General features: G+C 63.0%; 1 protein-coding gene across 1 annotated transcript; it reads left to right on the forward strand.

Moving 5' to 3' along the window:
* The first annotated feature begins 15,328 nt into the window (after positions 1–15,328).
* Positions 15,329–23,906, forward strand: POU6F1 (POU class 6 homeobox 1). The gene is made up of 10 exons (XM_086630780.1): positions 15,329–15,382; positions 15,679–15,877; positions 17,506–17,636; positions 18,069–18,294; positions 18,941–19,176; positions 19,573–19,701; positions 20,462–20,680; positions 21,663–21,801; positions 21,992–22,166; positions 23,561–23,906. The coding sequence occupies exons 1-10, from the start codon at positions 15,329–15,331 to the stop codon at positions 23,904–23,906; spliced, it is 1,854 nt and encodes a 617-aa protein (XP_086486906.1).
* The last annotated feature ends 1,155 nt before the right edge of the window (positions 23,907–25,061 follow it).

Raw genomic sequence — 25,061 nt, forward strand, 5'->3', positions numbered from 1 at the left:
GCCCGCGCCGCGCGCTGCCCGCTCGGTGTCACCGCGGCGCTGCGGGAGGGGGGGGGGGGCGGGGGGGGCGGGGCGGGGGGCGGGGCAGGAAGCGGGCGCCGCGCGCAGGCGTCGCGCGCGGGGGGGCGGGGCCGCGCGCTCTTAAAGGGGCCGCGGGAGATTAGGGGGGTAGGAGGAAATGTCGCCGTGTTGGGCGGTGTGTGCCGAGTGGGGCCCGGGGCGGGGGAGGGACAGGTAGGCCCTGGGGGGGCTCAAGTGAGGCCTGGGGGGACCTGTAGGCAGGCCCCGGCGGCGGGGGGGGCCCTGAGCAGGGCCTGGGGGGGGGGGGGGGGGGGGTCCAGGCAGCCTTCCCCCCCCCGCCCCCGGCAGCCCCCTCCTCCCCACAGGCAGCCAGCCCCCCAGCCAGCCCTTCCCCGGCAGCCGCCCCCCAGGGGTGAGGGGGCTTCCGAGTAATGGTGGGGAGGGGATCGAGGCTCCCACATGGAGCCTGGAGTAGTGGCTGGAGCTGAGGGGGGCGGTCCCTGCGCAGCCCCAGCACTGGTGGGGGCCACAGGGAGGGTCTGGGGGAGAGGGTTGCCCTTCCAGGCCCATAGGTGTGGGGGGTGGCCCGGGGATGATGGGTGGCCCGGGGGTGGTGTGGGGTGGCCCAGGGGGTGATGGAGAGTCGCCCAGGGATGGTGTGGGGTGGCCTGGGGGTGATGGGGGGTGGCCCAGGGGTGATGGGTGGCCTGGGGGCGGTGTGGGGTGGCCCAGGGGTGATGGGTGGCCTGGGGGCAGTGTGGGGTGGCCCAGGGGTGATGGAGAGTGGCCCAGGGGTGATGGGTGGCCTGGGGGCGGTGTGGGGTGGCCCGAGGGTGATGCGGGGTGGCCCAGGGGTGATGTGGGGCACCCCAGCAGGACCCAGCCCAGCTGCTGGCCCTGTGTGCTGGGAGCCATCCCCAGACTGGGGCAGCCCTGGAGGTACTGGTGGGCGCGGGGCCCCCGGCGCCCTCCTGCACCCTCCCGAATCGCTCCCAGAAGCCGCCTCTGAGTTGCTGCATAAAAGATCAATGGAAACGGCTGGCGACCTCCAAATATTGTGAAGCTTAATTAAGCCGTGAGGCCTCGTTAGCGCAGCGACCGCGCGGATAGCTGGGGCTGCGGCCGGAGCGCCGGCTCGTGTTGGTTCCTCCAAACCCCGTCCTTGGGGTTGGCGGTGCGAGCCCCGAGTCCTTCCCGGGGACCCCGAGCCCCTCCGTTTGGGGGGTGACATCCTGCCATGACGGAAATAATCCCCCTCTTTGATCCAAACACTTTTGCATCGTATTTAGGGCTGGAGCAGGCGGGCCCCGTTCGGCAAAGCCCCGGCACCCAACTCTGCTTAAAACCACCGCCGGGCTGAAGGAGGAAGTGACAGCCCTTAATGAATTTGGGATGAGTTTCGGGGCCAAAATACTGTTGTAAAAATCTGCTGCAGGCGTCTCCTGCCGAAAATCGACCCTCGCCTCCTGCGCTGGCAGAAGGTGCGCTCCGAGGCCGGGCTGTGCCTGGAGAAGGTGTGATGGAATCCAGGAGTTCTGTGTCGAGTCTTGTTTTAAAAAAATAAATATCCGGATGGCTGTGGAAGGCCCCCAGGAGAGATACCCCCTTCAAGTGTGGAATTCCCGTCTTTTTTTTGTGATTTTGGTAAACTTTTCGCCATTTGATAAAGGTTTCGGCCAGCATTTGAGGGCACAGCTCTGTTTTTCGAGCTTTTTTTCAGGCTTCTCAATCAACAATATCATTGTTCTCCCTATTTAAGTGGAGTTCTCATGAATAATGTACCAGCTGCCTGATGAATATGCACGTTGGCTGGTGTGCCTGGGAGGGCTTCATCAATAATTCATGCCCAGAAAATGTTCTGCACCTTGCAACTGTGCAGGAACCGTAAAAAAAAAAGAAAAAATAATAAAATATATATTTACCCTTTAAAGTGGGAGAGAAATGGCTGGAAATCTGCCCTCGGAAACGTGGGGTGGAGTTAAGCGTGGTGAAAGTGAGCCAAGGGGAAGCTTCGGCCCCGGATTTATCCTGGCAAACGTGCCTTTTTCCACTCTCCTGTTGGCACGACACGGAAAACTTCCTTGCAAAGGAAGAGTGGGAACGCTCCGTGGGGTGGGGGAGGCACGCAGAAAGCGTTTGCACGCGGTGGAGCCCGGCTCTTCCGACGGCACCTGCTGTCACATCCCTTGGGATTGGTTTTATTTGTATTTTTATCGCCCATTACCTCCTCTGAGGGCCTCTTGGGACTCCAAGAGGGGGGGGAAAAAACCCACAAAACCCTCCAGTAAACATCCAGAGCCCTGAGAAATCGGCGGTTCCTGGCTGCGTGCCAGTGGGCTTCGCTTCCCACGCCGGGCACTTGGGCACGGCGAAGGGCCGCGGAGAGCCTGGCAGTGCCACGCGGAACGGGTGGAAGTGGAAACGGCCCAGTCTGCGTTCTCGGGGGGCAAAGGGCCCGCGCCGAGCGCCCGTACCGACGCAGCGCCGGGATTTTTAACCCCGGCGAGGGGCAGAGCGGGCTGGGATGGCACCTGTGGTTTGCTGCCCAAAGCGGCCCGAAATTCAGCAGCAGGAAAAATAACGGAGCAGTAAAAATTCTGCGGATACTGGTGGCCTGACTGGAGACAGAGATGTCTTAGTGAAAGTTTACTGGTGTGCTCAGAAGTGAGGGGTACGTCGAGGCAGAGAGCGCCCTGTGGGCGCGAGGCCAGAGTAATTAATTACGTAAAAATAACGAGTTAGCGGTTGTTAATTACTGGGGGGTGTCTCCCACCTAAGGAAAACGCTCTCCTGCCTTCTCCCACCGCTGACATCGAGGGGGTTCTGCCCTCGGCTTTGCCACGGCCGGATTTCACCCCACCCTGAAAAATCCCGTGGAAATTTTAGAGCCCGTTCCCAGCTCGAAGGGGAAAAGCGCCGCAGGGGCCGGATCTGTTGTGCTCCCCTCGCAGCGGGAAAAGCTTAAAGCTCAGGTTCAGGGAAGTTTGGGAGCAACCGGAGTCACTTTGCACCAAAATAAAGTCCTGGTTGGCTTTTTCCTGCACTTCGAGCCATTGAAGTTCTTGGAGCAGCTGGAATACGGTGGTTTGTGGCACGTGTGTTCCTCGCGGGGCCGGGAAGCGCCCCGTGGCGGATCGGATGTGCCTGGAACGGCAGCGCCAGGCGCAAACCCTCCTCGGACCCATCGCCGAGCAGCGGGAAGCAGCGCGGAGAAGAAAGCCGCGCCGGGAGTTGGGTCACCTACCAGGAGCGCGCGTGGACGGAGCGCGAGCTCCGGAACGAAGGCTGCGTTCCCGCGGTCAGCGTTCCAGTTTCGCCAGCGATTCCTGGCCAACAGTCCAGTAAAATCCCCCTCCCCTTCCAAACGAGCCGTTTTCCCGGAGAAAAAAAAGCTTTTCAGCGCTCGTAAGGCCAATTCCTTTTCAAGAAAACATCAAAAATGCACCGCGCGCCCTTTTCCCCATACGCATCATCTTCACCAGTATGCCAATGTATGTAAATGAGGCTGGAACCCAACGAGCTGGAGGTATTTAAATATTCATAATCACGGCGTATGCAAACGAGGCTCTCGGCAGAATTGCGCCGCGGTCCCAAGTAACAGCTGTACTCGGGAAAAGATGCTTCAACGTCTCTAATTTGGTTATTAATGAGCTGCGTGTCCATTAACATCCGTGCCGGCCGTTCAGCGCTCGCGTAATTCCCGTCGAATCCGAGCGCGCGGGCTGCTAATCACTAAATATTGGCATATTAAGTCGGTCCTAAGAGGCCGGGCTGGTCTAAGTGACGTGAATTCCCGAAATCTCTCCTGCGGGAGAGGATGTGGGATGGATTCAGGCTCGGAAGAGCCGCCCGTGGTCGTTGGCGGTTACGGTAACGGATGAGCTGATTGGGAATATCTTGTGCTGAACTCTGGAAAAGGTGTGTGATCGGGCCAGGATTTCAGTTAGTCCAGGAGCAGGGAAAGACGGACGGTGCAATTCCTGCCAGCTAATGGGCACGGGGAAGAAGTCCAAATAATCCCGGTTTATCGAGCCGCGCTCGTTTTTAAAAGGTGCCAATAACTGAGATGTTAAGTTGGAGTTTTGGTCCTTTTTTTTGATTTTTTCCTCCTTTTTTCCTGTGAGGAGATAAGAAGGAAGTTACAATTTTAAAATCGTAAGACACAGAACGCAGGATAATAATACCCCCTGCTTCCTTTCCGTGTAACGATTCCGAGCAAGCGGTAATTGGTCCGTAAGTTGCCTGGGAAAGCTGCAGAATCGCACCTGCGCTCCTAATGAGCTCCGCAATTCCAGGAATAGTTTTCCTCCTCCTTTTAATTACGTGGTGACAAGGTTGAAGTTGCACCTGAGCTCCCTTCATGGCACGCAATTCCTCACTCCTTCGCCCGGTCCGTGAAAAAATCAAGTCCCTCCAAGCCGGCGAGTTGCGGGGCCCGGGACTCGCTCCGGAGCGGTGTTTGGATCACGCCTGGAAATTAAAATTGCTGGTAGGATTCCGAGAGCCTGTTCCCTCTCGGAGACACCCAGAAGCAAATCACGTCCTCGCCTTGTGAACTATTATTGTCTGTTTAGTGCTTTCCCCCCCCCGCAGTGTCCCAGCTCGACGCTCACACCCTGCGCTGGCGCGGAGCGAGCGCGAGTTCGCGGCATCGGGCTGTGCCGTGTCCCGTCGTCCCTGCGGAACGGTGCCGCTGCGCACCAGGTGGGTGCCAGCGGCGATGTGCATCCTCATTTTTGGGACTCCACGGGTGTCCCGGGGTGCTGTACGTGAGCTGTCAGCTCCTTTTTTAAATAAATCTCATTTTCCGAGCGGCTCTGAGGGCGGGCTCCGAAGACCCCGGGATTCTTTCCAGCCCAAAGGAGGGCAGGAGCCCGTGGGATGCGCACCCCTGGAGAGCCGGACCCGAGCCCGTGGGATGCGCACCCCTGGAGAGCCGGACCCGAGCCCATGGGATGCGCACCCCTGGAGAGCCGGACCGGACCCGAGCCCATGGGATGTGCACCCCTGGAGAGCCGGATCCGGCCCCGGGAAGCTGGATGCCGGGCGGCCGGCGCGCGGAGCTCAGCCTACTGCATATTCCGCCGGGAGGCTGGACCCGAAGCCAATGCTATGCCGGGAAGATGGAGCGTCTTGAATTATTACTGTGGCTTCCCTGGGCGAAGGCGGGCGCTGCTCCCGCCGGAGAGCCGCCGGAAGGTTTTTGGGATGGTTTGAGTACTTAAAGCAAAGCCCCGAGCCCCGGCAGGCAGCGGGATCGGCACCGGGGCTCCGTCCCGAGCCGTGGCCCCGAAGCGAGTAACGGGGAACAAATGGAATCCTTTGTGCCGCCCGGGGGTGGTTCGCGTTAATGTGATGATTAAATTATTAATTGATGATGATGAAATGCTGTATTAGGGTTTGGATGAGCCGGCTCGGAGCCGGGGTCCGGAGAGCTGCTCCGGGCATGATCTTGTGGGGTGGTGCAGAGCCGGGGGGGCTCCCCGCAGCATCCACCCCGGTGAACTGGGGACGTGGCTGGTTGGGGTCTGCAAAGGGTGACCCCAAGGGTGGGGGGCTGCTGCTGGGAGTGGGTTCAGGGGGCTCCGGGTTTTGGGAGAGTCAGGGATTTAAGCGGGCTGGGGTTTGGGGGAGTCTGGGATTTGGGAATCTGGGCTTTGGGGGAGTTAGGGGTGGGAGGCTGTGGGGTTTGGGGGGTCCCGGCACTTTGGGGTCTGGGTTTTAGCAGAGTCTGGGATTGGGCACGTTTGGGTTTTGAGGAATCTGAGTCTTGTGGGACTCTGGGATTTGAGGGGCTCTGGTTTTCAGAGGGGTGCAGTGATTTGGGATCCAGTATTTGGCTTTTGGGAACTTCTGGGGTTTTGGGACAGGACTGAGGACGTCTGGCTCTGAGTTTGGGGGAGTTCTATGTTGCAGGAGGGGTCTGGGTTTGGGGGTACTCTGGATTTGAGATGACCTGGGTTGGGAGGTCCCAGGCTGGGAGGTCCTTCTGTTATAGGGGGCTCCAGACTGGGTTTGGGGGTGTCTTGGGGCTGGGGTGACTCTGGTCGATCTCCAGGCTTGGGCTGCTCTTGTTTTGAGGAGTTTGGGATTTGGGGAGGCTCTGATTCGGGTGGGGGTGTGTTCTGATTTTGGGGTGTCCCGAGCTGCGGAACTCTGACTTTGAGGGTCTCAGGGGGATCTGGCTTGGGGGCCTGGAGGGAGGTCTGGTTCCAGGATCTTGGGGCTGAGGGCTCCAGTTTTGGGGTCTAGAGGGAGCTCTCGTTTTCAGGTCTGGGGAGCTTTGACTTTGGGGATCTTGGGGCTGGAGGGAGCTCTGGCTTTGGGGTCTAGGGGGTCTCTGGTTCAGGGGGGTCTCAGACTTTGGGGTCTGGGGTGGGGTCTCTGGTTTGGGGGTTTCAGGGCTGGGGACTCAGACTTTGGGGTCGGGGGTGGGGTCTCTGGTTTGGGGCTCTCAGGGCTGGGGGCTCAGGCTTTGGGTTCTGAGGTGTCTCCAGTTTGGGGGTCTTGGGGCTGGGGGGTGTCTCCGGTTCAGGAGTCTCAGGACTAGGGGGGGGGGTGTCTTTGATTCAGGGGTCTTGGGGCTGGGGGGTCCCTGATTCAGGGGTTGCAGGGCTGAGGCGGGTGTTGGGGCTGGGGGCTCAGGCTTTGGGGTCTGGGGTGTCTCCGGTTCGGGGGTCTCGGGGCTGGGGGGGTGTCTCCGGTCCGGGGGGGGGTCGGTGCGCCCCCGGTGGCGGCGGGCAGCGCGGCAGCCCCGCGGCTGCGGCAGCGGCCTCTGCGCATAAATTATGTTCATGACGCAGCAGCTAAAAAATCCCCCCGGAGGAGCGAAAAAACCCCACTCCACCCCACGGAAAAAAAAAAACTAACCCCCCCAACCCATCCTCCCCCCCCCCCTCCTCCCCAACCCCAAAAACCTCCCCGCGACGGGCCCCCCCCGCGCCGGGCCGGGGGTCCCGGGGCCGCTCCCCGCCTCCCGCCCCCCCCCCCGCCGCCTCCCTCCCCTTTGTGCCGCCGCCGCCGCCGCTGTGAGATGAATTTTTAATTATTCCCCGGCAGAGGAGAAGGCGCGGAGCGGCGCGGAGCTCCGCGGATCCCGCCCCCCCCGCCGGCCCCGGCGGCGCGGTGAGTGCGGGGCCGGAGCGGGGCCGGGGCCGGGCGGGGGGCGGCGGGCCCCGCCGCGGTGAATATGCAATGTCGTAATTAGCATAATTTATATATTTATGATAAAGAGTGATGGGGGGGGGGAACCGGCGCCGAGGAGAAAACGGCGGAGAGCGGGGGTGCTGGCGGGGGGGGTGTACTGGGTGTACTGGGATTTCGGCGGGGCGATGTCTGGATTTTGGGGGGAAAGGCGGGTCGGTGGGGTTCGGGGGGGCATCGGGGTTGGGGGGGGCAGTGGGACTTGGGGGGGGGTGAGTGGGACTGGGGGGGGCGGCGGAATAGGGAGAAGTGGGGAGGGAAACGCACTAAAAGTGGGGGTGCAGATGGGGGGCAGCGAGGGAGGGATGGGGGCAGCGGAATGGGGGGGGGCAGGACGAGGGGGTGCCAAGGGAGACCGCATCCCTGGGGGCACCCCGGAGCTGGAGGTGTCCGGGAAAAGGGGGGGAAGAGGGGGCTGGCGAGCCCCGGGGCAGGGAAAGGGGGTGACTGCCCTGGGGAGGGCTCGGGGGGAGCAATTGGGGCGGGGGGAGATGAGGTTTGGGGGGCGGCAGAGGAGGAACAGGGCTGGGGATGAAGAGTGCGGGGGGGGGGGGGCGGGTGCAGGACAGGAGGACAGTGCGGGGGTCCTGCCGGGGGAGGGCAAAGCGACCCCCGGGGCTGGGAGACGAGGGAGTGGCCCTGCCCTTGGGGTGGGTGCCGGAGGGGTGCAGGTGCCAGGCAGGGATTTGGGTGCCCGGGCACTCCGGGGGTGAGCAGAGCCCGGGGGGGGCGGCTGCTGCCGCTGGAGGGGCAGATGGAGAGTAGGGCTGGGGGCGTTTTGGGGTGCTCTGGCGCAGCGTGGGGCAGGGCATGGGGTGCTGCGAGGGTTTGGGGGGGCTGTGCACCCCTGCAGGGGGGTCACTGCCCCGGGGGCAGCTCCCACCGCCACCCTGAGCCCCTCGGTTTGTGTTTTGGGGTGGGGGGGGCACCTTCCCCGGGTGACGCAGAGCCCCGGCTGGCAGAGGTACGGTGTGGGGTGAGGGGGGGGACACACGACTGTACCGGCTGTGGTGGATCCCGACCGTCGGGGGGGGGCGAAAAATGGGGGAGCTGTGTTCCCTCCTTCCCTGGGGAGGGGAGGAGAGGGGCTGTGTCCCCCCTGCTTAGAGCCGTCCCAGCACCTGCGGCCGCAGCCATCTCGGGGTCGGGCTCGGTCTGCAGCCGATGAACCCCCCCTTAAAAGCCCCCGAAGGGGCAATGAGGGGCAGAGTGTTGCCCCCCACATTGCCTTTCATGGGACTGTAGGCTCAGTGGGGGAGTCCTGTGCCCCCCGAACCACCCGTGGTGTCCCTCTGAGATGTCCTGGGCCCCCGAGGTGGCTTCCAGTCCCGGGGCGTTGGCGGGACAGGGAGTGATTGATGCTCCGGGCGCTATTTTGGGGGGGACAGATGGCAGCTCCGAGTGCCCCGGCCTGGGGGATCCGAAATCTGCTCCTGGTTTTGCCACGCCGCTCCGGCGCAACCTTGGGAGGTGAACTTAATCCCGATGTCTCCCGAGGTCTACGTGGAGCAGGAATAAAAATACTTTCCCGTCTCTCTGGAGAAAGGAGCAGATTCCTGGGAAGTCACCGTAAGGTGATCCGGCTGCTCCCTATGCCGGGCACCGCACGGCAGCCGGCGGGACGAGCCGGACGGTTGGAAATGGGCAGCGAAGAGGGGAACCCCGTCACCCCCAGCCCGGCCACACAGGCAGGAGGTTTTATTCGGAATCGGGCTTTTGCCCCAAAAACCCCGCGAAGGTGGGAAGCAAAGCAAAGACGAAGAGATTCAACCAAGGCCGCGCAGCCCGGCGGTGGCGGAGCGGGATGCAGCACGCCCGGCTCCTGTCCTCCTTCCCGTCCTCCTTCCCGTCCTCCTTCCCGTCCTCCTTCCCGTCCGTGGGAAAACGCCGCGGCGGGAGAAACATCTGCCTCTTTAATGGTGCAAGGAGGATTTTGAAATATCGGAGTTGAACTGCCCAGCTGGCAGGAAAGGCCGGTCAGTGGGTTTGGGTTTTCCCCCTTTTTCAAGGAGGTTTTGGGACCCTCAGCCGGGTATTTCCTCTGCCAATCCCGGGCAGCAGGCGCCCTGGTGAAGCGACTGAAGGGTCACCCATATTTCTGCTCGGGATCGGGGTGCCGGAGTGAGCCACACTGGGATCGGGGTGCTGGAGTGAGCCATGCTGGGATCGGGGTGCCATAGTGAGCCACACTGGGATTGGGGTGCTGGAGTGAGCCATGCTGGGATCGGGATGCGGGAGCAAGCCATGCTGGGATCAGGGTGTGGGAGTGAGCCGTGCTGGGATTGGGGTGCCGGAGTGAGCCACGCTGGGATCGGGGTGCTGGAGTGAGCCACGCTGGGATCGGGGTGCTGTAGTGAGCCGTGCTGGGATTGGGGTGCCAGAGTGAGCCATGCTGGGATTGGGGTGCCGTAGGGATTGGGGTGCCGGAGTGAGCCATGCTGGGATTGGGGTGCCGTAGGGATCGGGGTGCCGTAGTGAGCCGTACTGGGATCGGGGTGCAGGAGTGAGCTGTGCTGGGATTGGGATGTGGGAGTGAGCCATGCTGGGATCGGGGTGCCGGAGTGAGCCATGCGTGCACCGGGGCTCGTCCCTGACAGCTTTACGCAGGCTGGGGCCAAATCGATGCCAACCAACCTCTCCATCTCCTGCTCCCGTGCCGGTTGCATCTCCCGAGCGAGATAATCCAGGCTGGGAAGCGCCCACTACGTATCAGCAGCTCCATTTTCTCCACCGATGCAAATTCCCGAGCCAGCTCCAGCCCCGGCAGGTTCCCCATGGCCACGTGTCCGGGCTCAACGCAGCCCCCCAGTTCTGCTTGATCAACCTTCTGATCACCCCGCAGCGGCCCCGGCTGCGCCTGTTCCCTGCGGTTGGAAGAGGAGTTGGGCCAGTAGATGAGTTTTCCCAGACTCTCCTTTGGGATTTGGCTGCCCCAGCCCTGGCACGGGGTTTTCCAGGCATGAGGTGGACTCAACGCTGTGGCTGAGGAGCTGCCGTGTCTCCTCCGAGAGCTTCTCAGCAGAGAAAAAACTGTCTGAAAAAAGATTTCACCGTCCCGCCGGTACGGATGCCGCCGGCTTTCCCTTACAGCTCCCATCTCCAGGAATTTTACAGCCGGCTGTAAAGCCGCGCTCAGCGAGGTGCTCCGGCGGCCGTCCGCAGTCCTGTGCCTGGACCCGAAGCCCCACCGCGGTGCCAAAAAATCGGCGAGGAAATGGGGTAGAAATTAGACTTCCATCATTTTGCCACTTAGCGGGAAGGTTTTGATGCAGAGGTTGGGGCTGGTGGGTTCAGCTCCTTTCCCAAATCCTGGTGCTGTTTTCCCTCCTGGCTGGGCGCGGGGGCCCGGCGGGCAGCCCTGGCATGTGTCTTTATCGGAGACGGACGGGTTTGAGATCCGCTGGCGGCCCTGCGTCGCATCCCGTCCCCTGCCTCAGTTTCCCCATCAGTAAACGCAGTAAAGTCTCAAAAGTGGTAAAGTTTAGAAGGGTGAAAAGGCGTTTTAAGAGGGAAGCTGATTTGAGAGGAGGGAAAAACCCTTCCAAACTCCTCGGGTGCACCTGGGTCCAGGTCCCCCCCACTGCGCCCCCTGGAAATAGGCTTTGAAAATTAATTCCCGCTGATGGCACCGTTTCCAGCCTGGATCTTTCCAGCTCCAAACGTGGGGAGAAGAAAAATCCTGCGAGGTGGCGAGAGCTCGGCGAGGGACGCTGGGGTCCGCGGTGTTACCGGAACGCCTCGTTTCCAGGGAGCGGGACCGGGACCCGGACCCATCCCCATCGGCGTCGGCGACGGCTTTGCCGGGAGGTGTCGGGGTGTCGGTGCCTCCGCGTGCGTTTGCGCACTCGCCCGCAGGAACCGGTGTCCGCGCCGGCGTTTAGGGCTCGGCTGCCCGAACCCGGCGTCTGCTTGTGGCACGTTCGGGCTCCTCAGCCCGGGATCAGAGTGTCCGTCCAAAGGAATTAATCCAGGATAACGACAGCGAGTAATTAGCGAGCCGGAGCGGTGTCCAAAACGGCTTCCGCGCGGAGCAGTTTAATTAACCTCGTCGGGTGTCTCACCTGTGGCAAGTTTGTTCCAACTTAGATTTCCACCCACTTGGGATCCAAGTGGCTGCATCCCTGACTCATCAACACTCGTAATTAACACGGCAATTATATTCACAGTGAGACTCCGAGCATCTTAAATTATCCTTTTTTTTTTTTTTAATATTATTATTATTATTATTATTATTTTGTGCATTTCCTTTCCCTGCCGCCATCTGGTGCGAAATGGCTGTCGTCTTCCCGCGCGCACTCCGCACCACCATCTGGATAAATTATTTGTCCCATTAATTGCAAAAAAAAAAAAAAACCAAAACCCACCCAAAAACCCTAAAAAAGTGTGAAGAAATGAAATGAAATGGTCGTGCTGAACGTCTGGCGAAGGAGAAGCAGCCCGCTCCGGAATCCGGCGCACGCCGCCGAGCCGCGTCGAGCCTGACATTATGGGATGTCTGGTTAATTGTCTGGCACGCTAATTGGTCTCTTTGCACGGGAAAAAATCTCTCTCTGCTCTTCTCGCCGCGTTGTTCGAGTCTCCCCCCGCCGGACGGGCCTGAGCGGATCTCCGGCTCCCGCGGAGATGGACGCGGCGGTGGGCTGCGGGATGCGGGATGCAGGATGCGGGATGCGGGATGCGGATGGGGATGTGGGGCTCTCTGCGGCCTTTCGCCGCTCCGCTCGTGCCGGAATAAACCCCCGGTTCGGAGAGAGGCTTTGGGACCCGGGCTGGCGGAGGGGGATGGATGGCAGCCAGGGCCGGTGTCCGGCACTCCTTACGGCGGGAAGCTCCAAGCCGCCGGGAAAAGCCGACACGTGCGTTAACGTCGCGGTGCCGCCGGCTTTAGGGGCAGCTCAGCGACTCAGCTCCAGTTCCCAAAGCTCCTCCGGCCTTCGGCAGCGCTGAGGAGCCGTAAGGGAGAAGGAAGTCGCGAGGATGGGGATGCCGTGGCGTTGTCCCCTCTCGCCGGGATGCTGTCGCTCCGCAGCGCTTTCGGGGAGCACGGGAGCTGGCGCAGCTCGGCACCGGCTCAGCTCCGGTTTTTCTTTCCCTACAGCCTGAGCCCGGAGAGCCGCAGCCCGTCCCGCCGAGCAGGACGCAGCAGCCGGCCCTGGCTCCTGCCAGGAGCATCCTTCCACCCCGGAGCAAACAGTGAGTAAGTACCGGGGCTGCCGCCTCTCCCCACGCTGCCCCGGGGATCGTCGATCCCGCGGGATTTCAGCTCCGCGCTCCCCACGCCGTGACCCCATCCGCTCCGCGCTCCGCGCTGGCTCCGCGGGTGCTTCGGGGTTTCGCGGGGCCCCGGCCATGCAGGAAGGGTCTCGCAGACCGGGCAGCCCCTCGGCCATCCTTCCCCTGCCCGCTGCGGGCGCTGTGCCCGCGCCTGCCGGGCTGGCATCCCCGTTTGGGCTCAGCTCCATGGGACAGGCACGGAGGGAGCCAGGGAGGGCTCGTCGGGGCAGCGAGGTGGTGAGACGAGAGCAAGGAGCTTTGCCACCTCTGCCAGGCTCGGGCGTAGGAAAACGCTGCCACGAGACGCTGCGGGGGGGTGGCTTGTCCTGAGCAGAGCCCCCAGGGCTGCTCTGCTCCTGCCGGGATCCGGCGGGGCCGGCGGGATCCGGTGATGCAGCAGGAAGTTAAAGCGATAGATCGGAGTGATCTGGAGCAAGCGGATGGCACCCCGTGGGGGGGAGTGGGCAGGATGTAGGAAGGGAGCCCCCCTGTACCCCAGCAACCCTCTCCATTGCCAGCTGCTCTCCGGAGGAGTTCAGGAAGCTCATCCAGAGCGTTTTCCTTCCCTTAGAATCATGGAACCATGGAATGGTTTGGGTTGGAAGGGACCTCAAACACCACCCAGTTCCAACCCCCCTGCCATGGGCAGGGACACCCTCCACCACACCAGGTTGCCCAAAGCCCCATCCAGCCTGGCCTGGCACACTGCCAGGGATGGGGCAGCCACAGCTTCTCTGGGCACCCTGTGCCAGCGCCTCAGCACCCTCAGAGGGAAGAATTTCTCCCTTAGATCCCATCAGGATCTCCCCTCTTCCAGTTGCCTGCTCTCCCTGCAGCGGGACACTTGGCACCTGTGTTGTGCCAGTTTGCCCAGCACAGATATCCCTTCCTCCAGCTCCCTCGCCGTTCACCGGGCTCTGGCTGCCGGAGAGCTCCTGAACTTTTAATGATGCCGGCTGCTCGTCCCTCGCTCTGCCCTCTGTTGCGCCGGAATAAATTGTTAATTAAACCGCGCGCCGGCATCCCGCGGTGTTTGCCGGCTCCGAAGCTGAGGCCAGGTTCGAAAACTCACAGCAGCCACCGGGGATCCGTCACCGGCTGCTCTCAGAGTCCTGGCTGGATCTGGCAGCGGCGCTGGTTCGGGGCCCTGCCGGAATTTTCGGGTCGAGCCGAGGAAGGGGGAGAGCTGCGGCGAAGGAAATCGCCCCGTCTCTGCCGGGACCCCGCGCGGCACCTCGCTGCGGGTGATCCATAACGAGCGGGGTGTGCCAAAGCAGCCCGAGGGAATTAGATGCTCGGCCCCTGCTGAGTTTCAAATGAGAATTTGGCTTTTAATTCCATTTTGGTGCCTTTGGATCGACAGGATCCGAAGGGCTGTGCTCACTAACGGCACACAAATGCCGGCTCCGGCTCAGGATCCGCTCGGTGGCCTCAGCAGGAGCCCGGTGGCTTCTGAGACGCAGACGAGCGATGAAGGGCTCGTGGAACAGTGCCGGGGTGTTTCCTGCATCCTGGAGGTGCCTCCTGGGCTGACGTGACGGGGCGACGTGTCACAGCGGAGCGGGGCGGCGGGGGATGCCGGATTCCGTGGCGGAAGTAAAAACCGACGGATGAGATGCACTGACACGAGCTCGGGGCTGAAATTCTCTTTGGGATGAGTTGTGAGCCCGGGGAGGCTCTGCCCGAGCTCTGCCTCCGCTTCGCACGCTTGGATTGGCAGAGCTCGCCGAGGGCTGAGCCGGCTGGGCCGTGGGATGCCGGCATCCCTCGTGGGGCAGAGCACGATCCGGCCCGGGACAGAGGTGGTGGGATCCCGGCTGGAGGCGGGCGGACGCTGCCCGGCGTTGCGGGACGGCTCGGGCCGGGCGAGCCGGGCTCTGTCTGCACCCACCGGCATCACCGTGCCCCGGGCTGCCGAGCGGTTACGCAAACAAGGACACCTCCGCACCGGCGCCGGGTCGTTTTCAATGTCATCCAGGCTGCTGGCTCAACGCGTCCCCGAGTCGTTCCCAATAAAAAATTCATGAGCCTCTTCTAAAGGCAATTGTGCTTCTGCGAGGCAGCGAGGGGGCACGTGTGAGCAAACCAGTTGACGAAGGGCGTTGGAAGAGGAAGAGGAGTTGCCTTCCAACAGGTGTGCCGAGCCCCTTCCCTCCACGAGCAGCTCATTTCACCGGCGCGATGGAACATCCCATCAGTTTAGTCCCCTCAGGAAGGAGCAGAGTGACTCTCCTCCTCCTCGCAGCCAAAGCCACGGTCTTGGGAGAGCTGCGCGGTGTCGCGCGGAGACTTTGGGCGCCTGCTCTGGGCAGTTTCACGTGGGCTTTGCCTGGTTTTTTCCAGGTTTTTGAAGCAGGCTGTAGGAATTGCGTCCTTGTCTCCCAAAGGGGGAGGAGAGGGGGAAGGGCTTGGCCCTTGGAATAACCCTTCCCGTGCTCTGCTCCTTGTGTACTTGATGCTCACCCGATACATGATGCTACCCCGCATCCGTGAGCTCTTTGCCAAGAGGACGGGAGGTGGTGGGAGGTACCGGAGACACCGGAGCCTCCCGCAGGGATCAGCCTCCTGTCCTCTGGCATGGGGCAGGAGGGCATTAGGAAGCTCCGCGCTGCCCCGAATCGCGGCCAGGGTGGGCGCGGAGGTGGGGAGGTGGGTGGTAGAGCCGGAGAGGAGCGGGAGGGCAGTGGGAGAGACCAGGATCGCTCTGTGTCCCGGGTCAAACCGGCGTGTGACCCCCGAGCCGGGTGCCAGGTCGGTGATGGACCCTCCCGTGTCCCCCGCTTGCAGCATGTGGAAGGTCTGAGCCCTCTCCCACCTTTGCCGGGACACCATGGACACCGACGCCGTGCAGCCCCAGGAGGCCTCGCTGACGGTCAACGAGCAGGTACGGGCATCGCCGGCGGCATCGCCGGCTCCGGCACCTTCCACCCTTTGCACCCCAGAGCCGGGAGCGCCGCGGGGTGGGGAGTTGGGATTAATTGTGGGAGAGCCCAGAAGCTGCTGATGAACTAAAGCAGCGCGGTGCTGGGGGGGCTGCGATCCCCCCACCCTCCCACCTCGGGGTGGGCTCTGCTCGTGGCCCATGGGGTGGGGGAGCAGCTTCGCGCTGCTTGGGGGCGCGTGGCCGGGGTGGGGGGTCGGGCACGCGGAGCTGACGGGCGTTTTGGGGCACGTTTGCAGGTTATTGTCATGTCTGGCCATGAAACCATCCGGGTGCTGGAGGTCGGCGTGGACACCCCGCTGCCAGCCGAGGAGGACCGGAAGCCCTTGGAGATGGCACCAAGGGAGGGAGCGCGGGGCTCCCCGGGAGAGACCGGCCACCCGGGCAGGGAGGACGTGCCACCCGGCAGCCAGAGCTCGTGCAGCGGCGAGGCGGCCGGTAAGACCCCTTCCCTCCCCGGGCTCCTTCCGTCCCGTCCAGCCCATCCCTGCGAGCAAAGTCGGGCTCTGGACCGCTGGGTCGGAGCCGGGAGGACGAGCTGCACCCATGGGTGCATCCCTGTGGCGAGCTGGGTTAGGAGTCAGCAAAACCAGTTCCTCCTCCGGGAGCTGATGGGGAAAAGCATCCTGCCTCCAGCACAGCCCTCAGACACGTGCTGGGAATAGAGAGGTCGCTTCTCCACGAGGTGTTTTGCTGGGAAGCTCCGTTTTCCCGCAGCGACATGGAGCAGGGCCGTGGGTTTGCTCTCCCCCCTCGCCCCGGGGCGCTGAGCTCTCCCGTCTGGCACGGGAGCGCAGCTCTGGGAATACGCCCCCGGGGAGATCCTGCTTCATCCCGCGCTACTTTTTGGCCCAAACGCCAACCAGCCCTCCGGGAGATCCGTCCCGCGGCCGCCGGCAAGCGCCGGCGTCCCGTCCCCTCTCCTGCCCCTCTTGTGCTTTATCCATCGGTGGGACGGCCGGATCCAAGTGCTTTTGCCGGAGGAAAACGGGCAGGATCGTGGCTCGTTTGAGGCCGGTTGTAAGAGGAGGCGGCCGACGTCCCGCTGCGCCGCGGGATGCTCCGGTCCCGCTGCCGCGGGCAGGAGGGGAGGAAAAGTCGCTGCCCCATAGCTCAGCCTTTGCCATCCGGGGAGCGCGGGGTGTCACCTGCGCCTGGTTTTGGTAGGAAATTAAAAAAAAAAAAAAAAAAGCAAAAAAAGCTTTTTTTTCAAATCTTCCAGACCTGTAGTTATTTCTGGGTGAGGAACCAAACCCGGGATGCGTTTGGCTCTCAGCTGAGAGAAGGATTTCTTTGGTAAAACCTTTTTTTTTCCCTGCCAAAGGAAAAGGCAGGAAAAGGTGGTTTTGTTTTTGCGGAAATAGGATGAAGTGGGTTTTATTCTGGAGCGTTGCTGTTACTGGGAGTTGAGCAGAACAAACACAAGAGGTTGCTCGAAAAAAAAACCCCAAGTAGTTTTTTTCCAAGTAATAAATATGGATTAGGAGGAAGATTTCCTCTTCCGCGGATGTCCGTGATCACCAAGAAATAGGAATAAATTCTGTGAATTTGGGCGGAGGGTTGAAAGGCACCGGGTGACGCCCAGCCCGTGGGTGACCCCCCCTGTGCCTGGCGCCGGCCGAGCGATCCCGGTCCCGTCCCTTCGCCGTCCCCGTGCCCGGGCGAGCCGTTCGGGGGCTGGCACCGCTTTAATCGCTGCTAATTTTGGAGCCGGCAGCTGACGGGGGAAAATGCCTCCTGCCGGATCCGGCAGCCCGAGAGAGGCACCCACAGCCCAGCAGCCCATCCCAGACTGTCCCAGACATCCCATTTCCCACGCGGATTCCTCCCCACATCACCCAAACCTCTCCCTCCTCCGTAGGGACCCCCCAACCCCATAACCTGGGCAGCCCCCCCTGCCCTGGGGCACCCGGAGCGCTGCTCCCGAGGACACCCCGCGCCGGGTTTCCCACCGGCTCCGTGGGGCTGCGGGAGGATGTTCATCCCCTGGGTGGGCGTCATTTGGGTGCCCCCCACCCTTGCCCCCCATCCTGTCCCTCCAACCCGTCTCCTCTGCCCTTCCCCAGGCAAAGCCAAAGCGGCGGCCGGAGCATCCCCCAGCACCGTCCCCTCCGTTGGCACCTTTGGCCACGCCGTGAGCCAACCGCCGCCGCCGCCGCCGCCGTTGGCCCCGCTGGCCGTGCAAACCGCCCCGCAGGTAACTACCCCGCGGCTGCGGAGCGGGGCGGGAGAGGGCTGGGGCGGAGGGTGAGGGGGGGGGGGACACACAGTGGGGACCCCCGGGGAGGCGGCCGCTCGCTGTAGGCGAACCCCGAGGGCAGAGCCGACCGCTCGTGGCACCGGGTGTAGGACCTACGCCCCGGACCACGGCGGTGCCCCTCTGCCCGGCGCCCTCGCCACGGGCCTCGTGCCGCCGAGGTGCTGCCGGAGACGCGTCGGGTGGTTGGCGAAGGTTCATCTCCCCACGGAGAAGGGGCTCGGCGGAGCTGGGAACCCAGCCGCTGAGATGGGAGGGTACCCCGGGCCGCCGCGCCCGCGCGCCCCGCGTTTGCAAAGACTTTTGCTCCGCTGATGCTGTCGGCGGTGGCGTTGATTGCCGTTCTTTTTTAAATCTTGTTTGCTTTTGCAGGTCTTGACTCAGGAAAACTTAGCAACAGTTGTGACAGGAGTAATGGTTCCGGCAGGGACAGTTACTCAACCTCTTCTTATCCCCATCAGTATTGCAGGTCAAGTGGCAGGTCAGCAGGGGCTGGCTGTGTGGACATTTCCTGCAGCAACCGTCGCTGCCCTCCCCGGATTGACGGCTCCTTCTCCCGCGGCGGGAATTTTCAAACCGCCCATAACCAGTTTGCAAGGTAACTGCTCCGTCCCGCCTCGCCGCCCTCGTGCCGCAGCCCCGGAAGGGCCCCCCAAGGCTTTTTCCTTTGGGGGACGCGGTTCGCCCGCTCCCCGAAGGTGCCGGGAGCGTGGGAGGAGGGGAGGGATGAGGATGGCGAGAGGGAGGAAGGCAGCGCGCGGGGGGGGGGGGGTGAGCTGCGGGTGAGGTTTGGGGCTCGGGGGGCGGCACCCCGGTGCAGCGGTTCTGCCAAGGGGGGAGACCGCGGGGGGTGGGTGCCCCTCGGCGGCGGCTGGAGCCGATTCCAGCCCTTCCCAGGAAGAGGGAATCGTCTCTTGAGCTCCGGCGAGGGACGGAGCCCGTCCCGGGAGCGACTCGGAGGCGGGGGAGCCCGGAGGTGCCCCTCGCCCTGGGTGTGGGTTTGGGGCACAGCCAGCACCCGGGCGGGCAGGATGGGTCCCGCCGTCGCGGAGGGGCTCGGCTCTGCCAGTCACACGGGCACCGGGGGCACCTTCCGCTGCCGTAACACGAGCGTGCGGCGACGAAGCGCCCGGCGACGCGGGTGCCCGTGGGAAGGGACAGCACACGGTGGCGGCGGGGGACAACCCCGAGCGCCGGCTCTGGCCGCCGTCGGCTCACGCTCTCTCCGTCTCTTTGCTCCGCAGCTGCCGCCGTGCTGAACGCCACCATCCAGGCGCCGGCGCAGCCCGTCCCGGCGCTGAGCGCCGCGGCACAGCCCCGGCCTTCCCCGCAACCCTCCGGCGTCTTCCCCGCCGCGCCCGGCCAGCCCCCCATCCTGCCACAGCCCGCTACAGCGCCCGCGCCGCCCGCGGCCAAGCCGCTGGAGACGCCGGCCCAGCTCACCGTCCAGCCCGCCGGATTCGCCTTTAACCCCGGCATAGTAAGGAGCTCGGCAGCCCCGCGGCGCGGAGCCGGGCGAGATCGGCGCCCGCTCCCCTTTATCCGGTGCCGCATGTGGCTGCGGAGAGCCGCCGGCAGCCGGGTGTCCCCGGGGACGAAGCGCTTCGGTTCAGCCATTTTCTGCCGGGGGATTGCGCAAGACCCCAGCCTCAGTTTCCCCGTCCCCGCCGGATGACCAGCGACCTCGGCGGCGCCTTTGCTTTAGGCGACACCGGAAGGATGGATTTAAGGACGTCGAGGGACGGCGTCCCACCACGGCGGCGTGGCAGGAGCCCCGCTGCCACGGGGAAGGGGGCGGCCGGCGGCGCGCGGGGGGTCGCGGTGGCCTGGGGTGCCCCCCACGTCTCTGACCCACCCACCTTTCGGTTCTCCGCAGATCAGCGCGGCGTCTCTCGGGGGCCAAACGCAGCTCCTCGGCTCCTTGGCAGCCGCCCCCGTGATCGCAAACGCCATCTCCGGCGTGTCCGGCATCACGGGCCAGATCCTGACCAACGCCCAGGGCCAGGTACCGCTGGGCGGGGGACCGGCCCTCAGAAACCCACCGCTGGCCGCGCCCCCCGGGGTGGTTTTGGGAGCAAGTGAATGTTGTTGGGACCCAACCATGTTGCTCTGGGAGCACGTGAACATTTTTGGGACCCAACCACGTTGCTTTGGGAGCACATGAACGTCTTTGGGACCCAACCATGTTGCTTCAGGAGCATGTGAACGTCTTTGGGACCCAACCACGTTGCTTTGGGAGCACGTGAATGTTGTTGGGACCCAACCATGTTGCTCTGGGAGCACGTGAACGTTTTTGGGACCCAACCACATTGTTTTGGGAGCATGTGAGCATCTTTGGGACCCAACCACGTTGCTCTGGGAGCACGTGAACATTTTTGGGACCCAACCATGTTGCTTTGGGAGCACATGAACCTCTTTGGGACCCAACCACATTGCTCTGGAGCACGTGAACGTTTTTGGGACCCAACCACGTTGTTTTGGGAGCACGTGAGCATCTTTGGGACCCAACCATGTTGCTCTGGGAGCACGTGAACATCTTTGGGACCCAACCACGTTGCTCTGGGAGCACGTGAACGTCTTTGGGACCCAACCATGTTGCTGTGGGTGCACGTGAATGTTGTTGGGACCCAACCACGTGGTTTTGGGAGCCTGTGAACGGCTTTGGGACCCAAGGAGGGGCTAGATGCAGCCAGGGTTTGTGTCCCCCACCCTGGGAGAGGGTGTTGCAGGACGCAGCCCCCAGCCCCGGCTCTCCCTTTGCCCAGGTAATCGGGACCCTGCCGTGGGTGGTGAACCCCCCCGGCGTGGCGGCAGCCACCCCTGCCCCGGCCGCTCTGCCGGCCCAGAACCTGCAGGTCCAGACGGTGACGCCGCAGCTGCTGCTCAACGCTCAGGGCCAGGTCATCGCCACCCTGGCTGGCAGCACCATCCAGGCGGCCACCATCAAGAAAACCAGCACCCCCGAGCCCCCCTCCAAGAACGAGGTGAGCAACAGGCACGGGGGCTGACGGCCATGTGGCCAAAGGGCTGGCGGCATCCCTGGCTGCGTGGCTTTGGGACCCGGCCATGTTGTTTTGGGAGCACGTGAGCATCTTTGGGAGGTGGCCACATGGCTTTGGGACCCAGCCACATTGCTTTGGGGGGACGTGAGCATTTCTGGGACCTGGCTATGTGGCTCTGGAAGCACAAGAGCATCTTTGGGACCCAGCTGCATTGCTGTGGGACATCTTTGCATCTTTGGGACCCAGCTGCATTGCTGTGGGACATCTTTGCATCTTTGGGACCCAGCTGCATTGCTGTGGGACCCAACCATGTTCTTTGGGAGGACCTGAGCATCTCTGGGACCTGGCCACATTGCTTTGGATCCCAACCATGTTGCTTTGGGAGCCCGTGACCATCTTTGGGACCCAACAACGTTACTTTGGGACCCAACCACATTGTTTAGGGACCCAACCATGTTGCTTTGGGACCCAGATACGTTCCTTTGGGACCCAACCACGTTGCTTTGGGAGCTGGTGACCATCTTTGGGAGCCCATGACTGTCTTTGGGACCCAACCACGTTGCTTTGGGAGCCCTTGAGCATCTTTGGGATGTGACCCCTCCTGCCCCACAGCACTGCCCTGTGGGGCACTGTGCTCTCTGTGCCCACCATGTTTCCCAGCTGGGATGGGATGTGACTAAGCTTTACCTTGGCGTGAGCAGAGGTGCTGGTCCCATCTCCCACACCTGTGTGGTGGGACATCCCGAAGCCGGTACAGAATCCTCCCATCCACCAGCACGCAGCTGAGTGGTTTCTGGTGTCACCTCTCCATCGCAGCCCGACTCAGCTCCACTGTCACCAAAAGCAGCCAGCGTGGTGGCCACTCTGGGATGGAGGGATGGAGTGGTGGGCAGGGAGCAGCCCGGCCGGGGCGCTGGAAGGGGGGAGCACCGGCCCTGGGTGCTGACCCTCCCCTCTGCCCCAGGTGCAGCCCATCCAGCCGGCCCCGGCGCTCGCCCAGCCGGCCGTGGTGATGGCAAACCCCGCGCCGGCGGCGAAGGCGTCGTCCGCACCCGTCCCCATCACCTGCTCCGAGACCCCCACCGTCAGCCAGCTGGTCGCCAGTGAGTCACTGGGGGTACCAGGGAGATGCCGCGGTCCGGGACCCGCCGGGATGGGGGAGGATGCCGCGCACCGCCACGCCGCGGCCGTGGGGATGAGGGAGCCTAACGAAGGGGATGCTCGTTACGGTGGGGTGGGGGAGGCGGCTCCATGGCCGCGTCACGGCAGCCCCCGCGTCCCCCCTGCCCGCAGAGCCGCCGGCTCCCAACGGCGGCGCGGGAGAGGACGGGATCAACCTGGAGGAGATCCGGGAATTCGCCAAGAACTTCAAGATCCGGCGCTTGTCCCTGGGGCTGACGCAGACGCAGGTGGGACAGGCCCTGACGGCCACCGAGGGCCCCGCGTACAGCCAGTCGGCCATCTGCAGGTGCGGGGAGCGGGACCGGGAAAACGGGGAAAGGAGGGGAATCGGAGAAAGGGAGGAAAATCGGAGGGAGGGAGGGAGGAAGGAAGGAAGGAAGGAAGGAAGGAAGGAAGGAAGGAAGGAAGGAAGGAAGGAAGGAAGGAAGGAAGGAAGGAAGGAAGGAAGGAAGGAAGGAAGGAAGGAAGGAAGGAAGGAAGGAAGGAAGGAGGAATACTAGACAAAATGAAAATTAGGGAAAGGGAGGAAAATCGGAGAAGGGAAAAACTGGAGAAAAGGAAAATGGAAGAAAGGGAGGAAAATGGGAGAAGGGGAAAAACAGACAAAGGGAGGAGAACTGGAGAATGGGAGGAAAATGGGAGAAAAGGAGGAGAGTTAGATGGAATTGGAGAAAAGGAAAAATGAGGAAAGGGAGGAAAAATGGAGAAGGGGAGGAAAATTGGACAAGGGGGGGAAATTGGAGAAAATAAGGGAAAACAGAGAAAAGGAGAACTAAATAAAAGGAGGAAAATGGGAGAAAAGGAAGAGAATTAGACAAAAGGAAAATTAGGGAAAGGGAGGAAAGAAAAATTGGAGAAAATGCGGAAAAACGGAGAAAGGGAAGAAAACCGGAGAAGGGGGGGGAATCAGAGAAAAGGAGATCTAGAGAAAAGGAGGAAAATGGGAGAAAGGAAAATTGGAGGAGAGGAAAGTTGGAGAAAAGAAGGAAAATCGAGGGGAAGGAGGAAAATTAGAGAAAAGGAGGGAAGTTGGGGGGAAGAAAGGAAAATCTGAGAAAGGGAGGAAAATTGGAGAAAAGGAGGAAAATTGGAGAAAAGAGGGAAAATGGGAGAAAAGGCAGAAGGTTGGAGAAAGGGAGGAGAATCGGAGGAAAGGAAAATGAGAGAGTGGGTGACGCCGCTGCCCACGAAGCCCCTCACCGCAGCGTCGCTCCCTACCGCCGTCTCGGTACCCCCGGCGTGTGTCCCCCCCACCCCATCCCATCCCATCTCATCTCATCCCATCCCATCCCATCCCATCCCATCCCACCCCACCCCACCCCACCCCACCTCATTCCACCCCACCCCATCCCATCCCATGTCATCCCATCCCACCCTGTCCCGTCCTGTCCCATCCCATCCCATCCCGTCCCGTCCCATCCCATCCCATCCCATCCATCCCATCCCATCCATCCATGCCATCTCGTCCCATCTCGTCCCATCCCGTCCCGTCCCATCCCATCCCATCCCATCCCATCCCATCCCATGCCATCCCATCCCATCCCATCCCATCCCATCCCATCCCATGCCATGCCATGCCATGCCATGCCATGCCATCCCATTCCATCCTGTCCCGTCCCATCCCACCCCACCCCACCCCATCCCCGCCGTATCCCTGAGCCCTCCCGGTGCCCGGCGCAGGTTCGAGAAGCTGGACATCACCCCCAAGAGCGCCCAGAAGCTCAAACCGGTGCTGGAGAAATGGTTGAGCGAAGCGGAACTGCGGAACCAAGAAGGGCAGCAAAACCTGATGGAATTCGTCGGGGGGGAGCCCTCCAAGAAGCGGAAGCGCCGCACCTCCTTCACCCCCCAGGCCATCGAGGCGCTCAACGCCTACTTCGAGAAGAACGCGCTGCCCACCGGCCAGGAGATCACCGACATCGCCAAGGAGCTCAACTACGACCGCGAAGTCGTCCGCGTCTGGTTCTGCAACCGCCGCCAGACCCTCAAGAACACCAGTAAACTCAACGTCTTTCAGATCCCCTAAACTGGGGAGGGGGATGTGGCCCCCCCGCCCCGTCGCCCACCCTGACCTCCTTGCCATCAAGCACTTTTGCCCCCCCCCCCGCCCCCAAATTTGGCTCCTGGCCCCAGCCGGGGTGTCCGGCGTGTCCCACCGTGCCCGTAAGTGTGTCCGTGTGTCCGTCTCCACAACCCCCCCCAAGGTCATACATGACCTAAGCGTGTTCGCGTCGGGCGTCACGCCTGCATCATGCCTCCTCCCGCCTGTCCCGTGTGTGGCGACGGACCCCCTGCCTGCACGCGCCGCCTCCCCCCCCACCGCGAAATGTGTGTCCCCTCCCCCCAAAAAAGGGGTGGTTTTAATTTTTTGGCCGTTTTCCCGTGTTTCCGAGGTAGGTCACGGCTCGCAAGGGGTGACCCCCAATTTAATCCCCCCCCCACTTTGATTTCGGCGCCCCACTGGCGCGAGGGGCTTCTCGGTGCGACCCCCACCCCGTGGGTGGTGGGTGGGACCTTCACCGGGTTCCCCACCGCCCCGGGAGGCTTTGGGGGGTGAAGCCCGTACCAGAGGCAGCACCCCCCGCTCGCCTCCCCCCACCCCGAGCCCGGGGTCAGGCGGGGCGGGGGGCTCCATCCCTCGGCCCCTCTCCCGGGGAGCGATGGGGAGAGGCGGCGGCTGGAGGGGGGGGGTCGGGGTGGGGGGGTGCCCAGACCGATGCACTTGATGTAGTGGTGTGAAATAAACAGTATTTTTCTTTTTTCTTTTCCTTTCCCGTTTTTTTCCGGAGTGGTGGGGGGGTCACTACTCACCCTGCCCGGTCCAAAACCGGGGGGGTGGGGGGGTGGGGGTGCTGCTGCTCCTGGCACGCTGCCGCGGCTCCCAGTGCCACCAGTACCCAGGTTTTCGGGGAAGCGGCCCCGAGGACGGAGCTGGGTTGTTTCCAGGAGGAGGAAAATCGTTCCCCCCACCCCCGCTGCAGCCGCGGGAGCGAGCAGAGCCCCCCCCGGGCCCCCCCCGGCTGAGACCCGCGCAGCTCAACGCACGCACCAGCCGGGGCGCGGCCTCGAACCCGCGACCCTCCGGGAGGTGCCGCACGGACCCGAGCGCCCCACGCCGCCGCCGCTGGCGCCCCGCCCCTCGGCCAATCCCCGCGCCGCTGGCCCGGCGCGAAGCTTTCCA

The sequence above is a fragment of the Tauraco erythrolophus genome, unplaced genomic scaffold (genome assembly GCF_009769465.1).
Source record: "Tauraco erythrolophus isolate bTauEry1 unplaced genomic scaffold, bTauEry1.pri scaffold_48_arrow_ctg1, whole genome shotgun sequence".
Classification (NCBI taxonomy): Eukaryota; Metazoa; Chordata; class Aves; order Musophagiformes; family Musophagidae; genus Tauraco; species Tauraco erythrolophus.

What these genes read in the sequence shown, in the direction of transcription:
- POU6F1 (XM_086630780.1), top strand. Translation starts at nt 15,329, where the DNA reads ATGGACACCGACGCCGTGCAGCCCCAGGAGGCCTCGCTGACGGTCAAC. An exon ending in TCGCCTTTAACCCCGGCATA is followed by an intron (nt 19,177 to 19,572) that starts GTAAGGAGCTCG and finishes GGTTCTCCGCAG; the next exon opens with ATCAGCGCGGCGTCTCTCGG. An exon ending in AGCCCCCCTCCAAGAACGAG is followed by an intron (nt 20,681 to 21,662) that starts GTGAGCAACAGG and finishes CCTCTGCCCCAG; the next exon opens with GTGCAGCCCATCCAGCCGGC.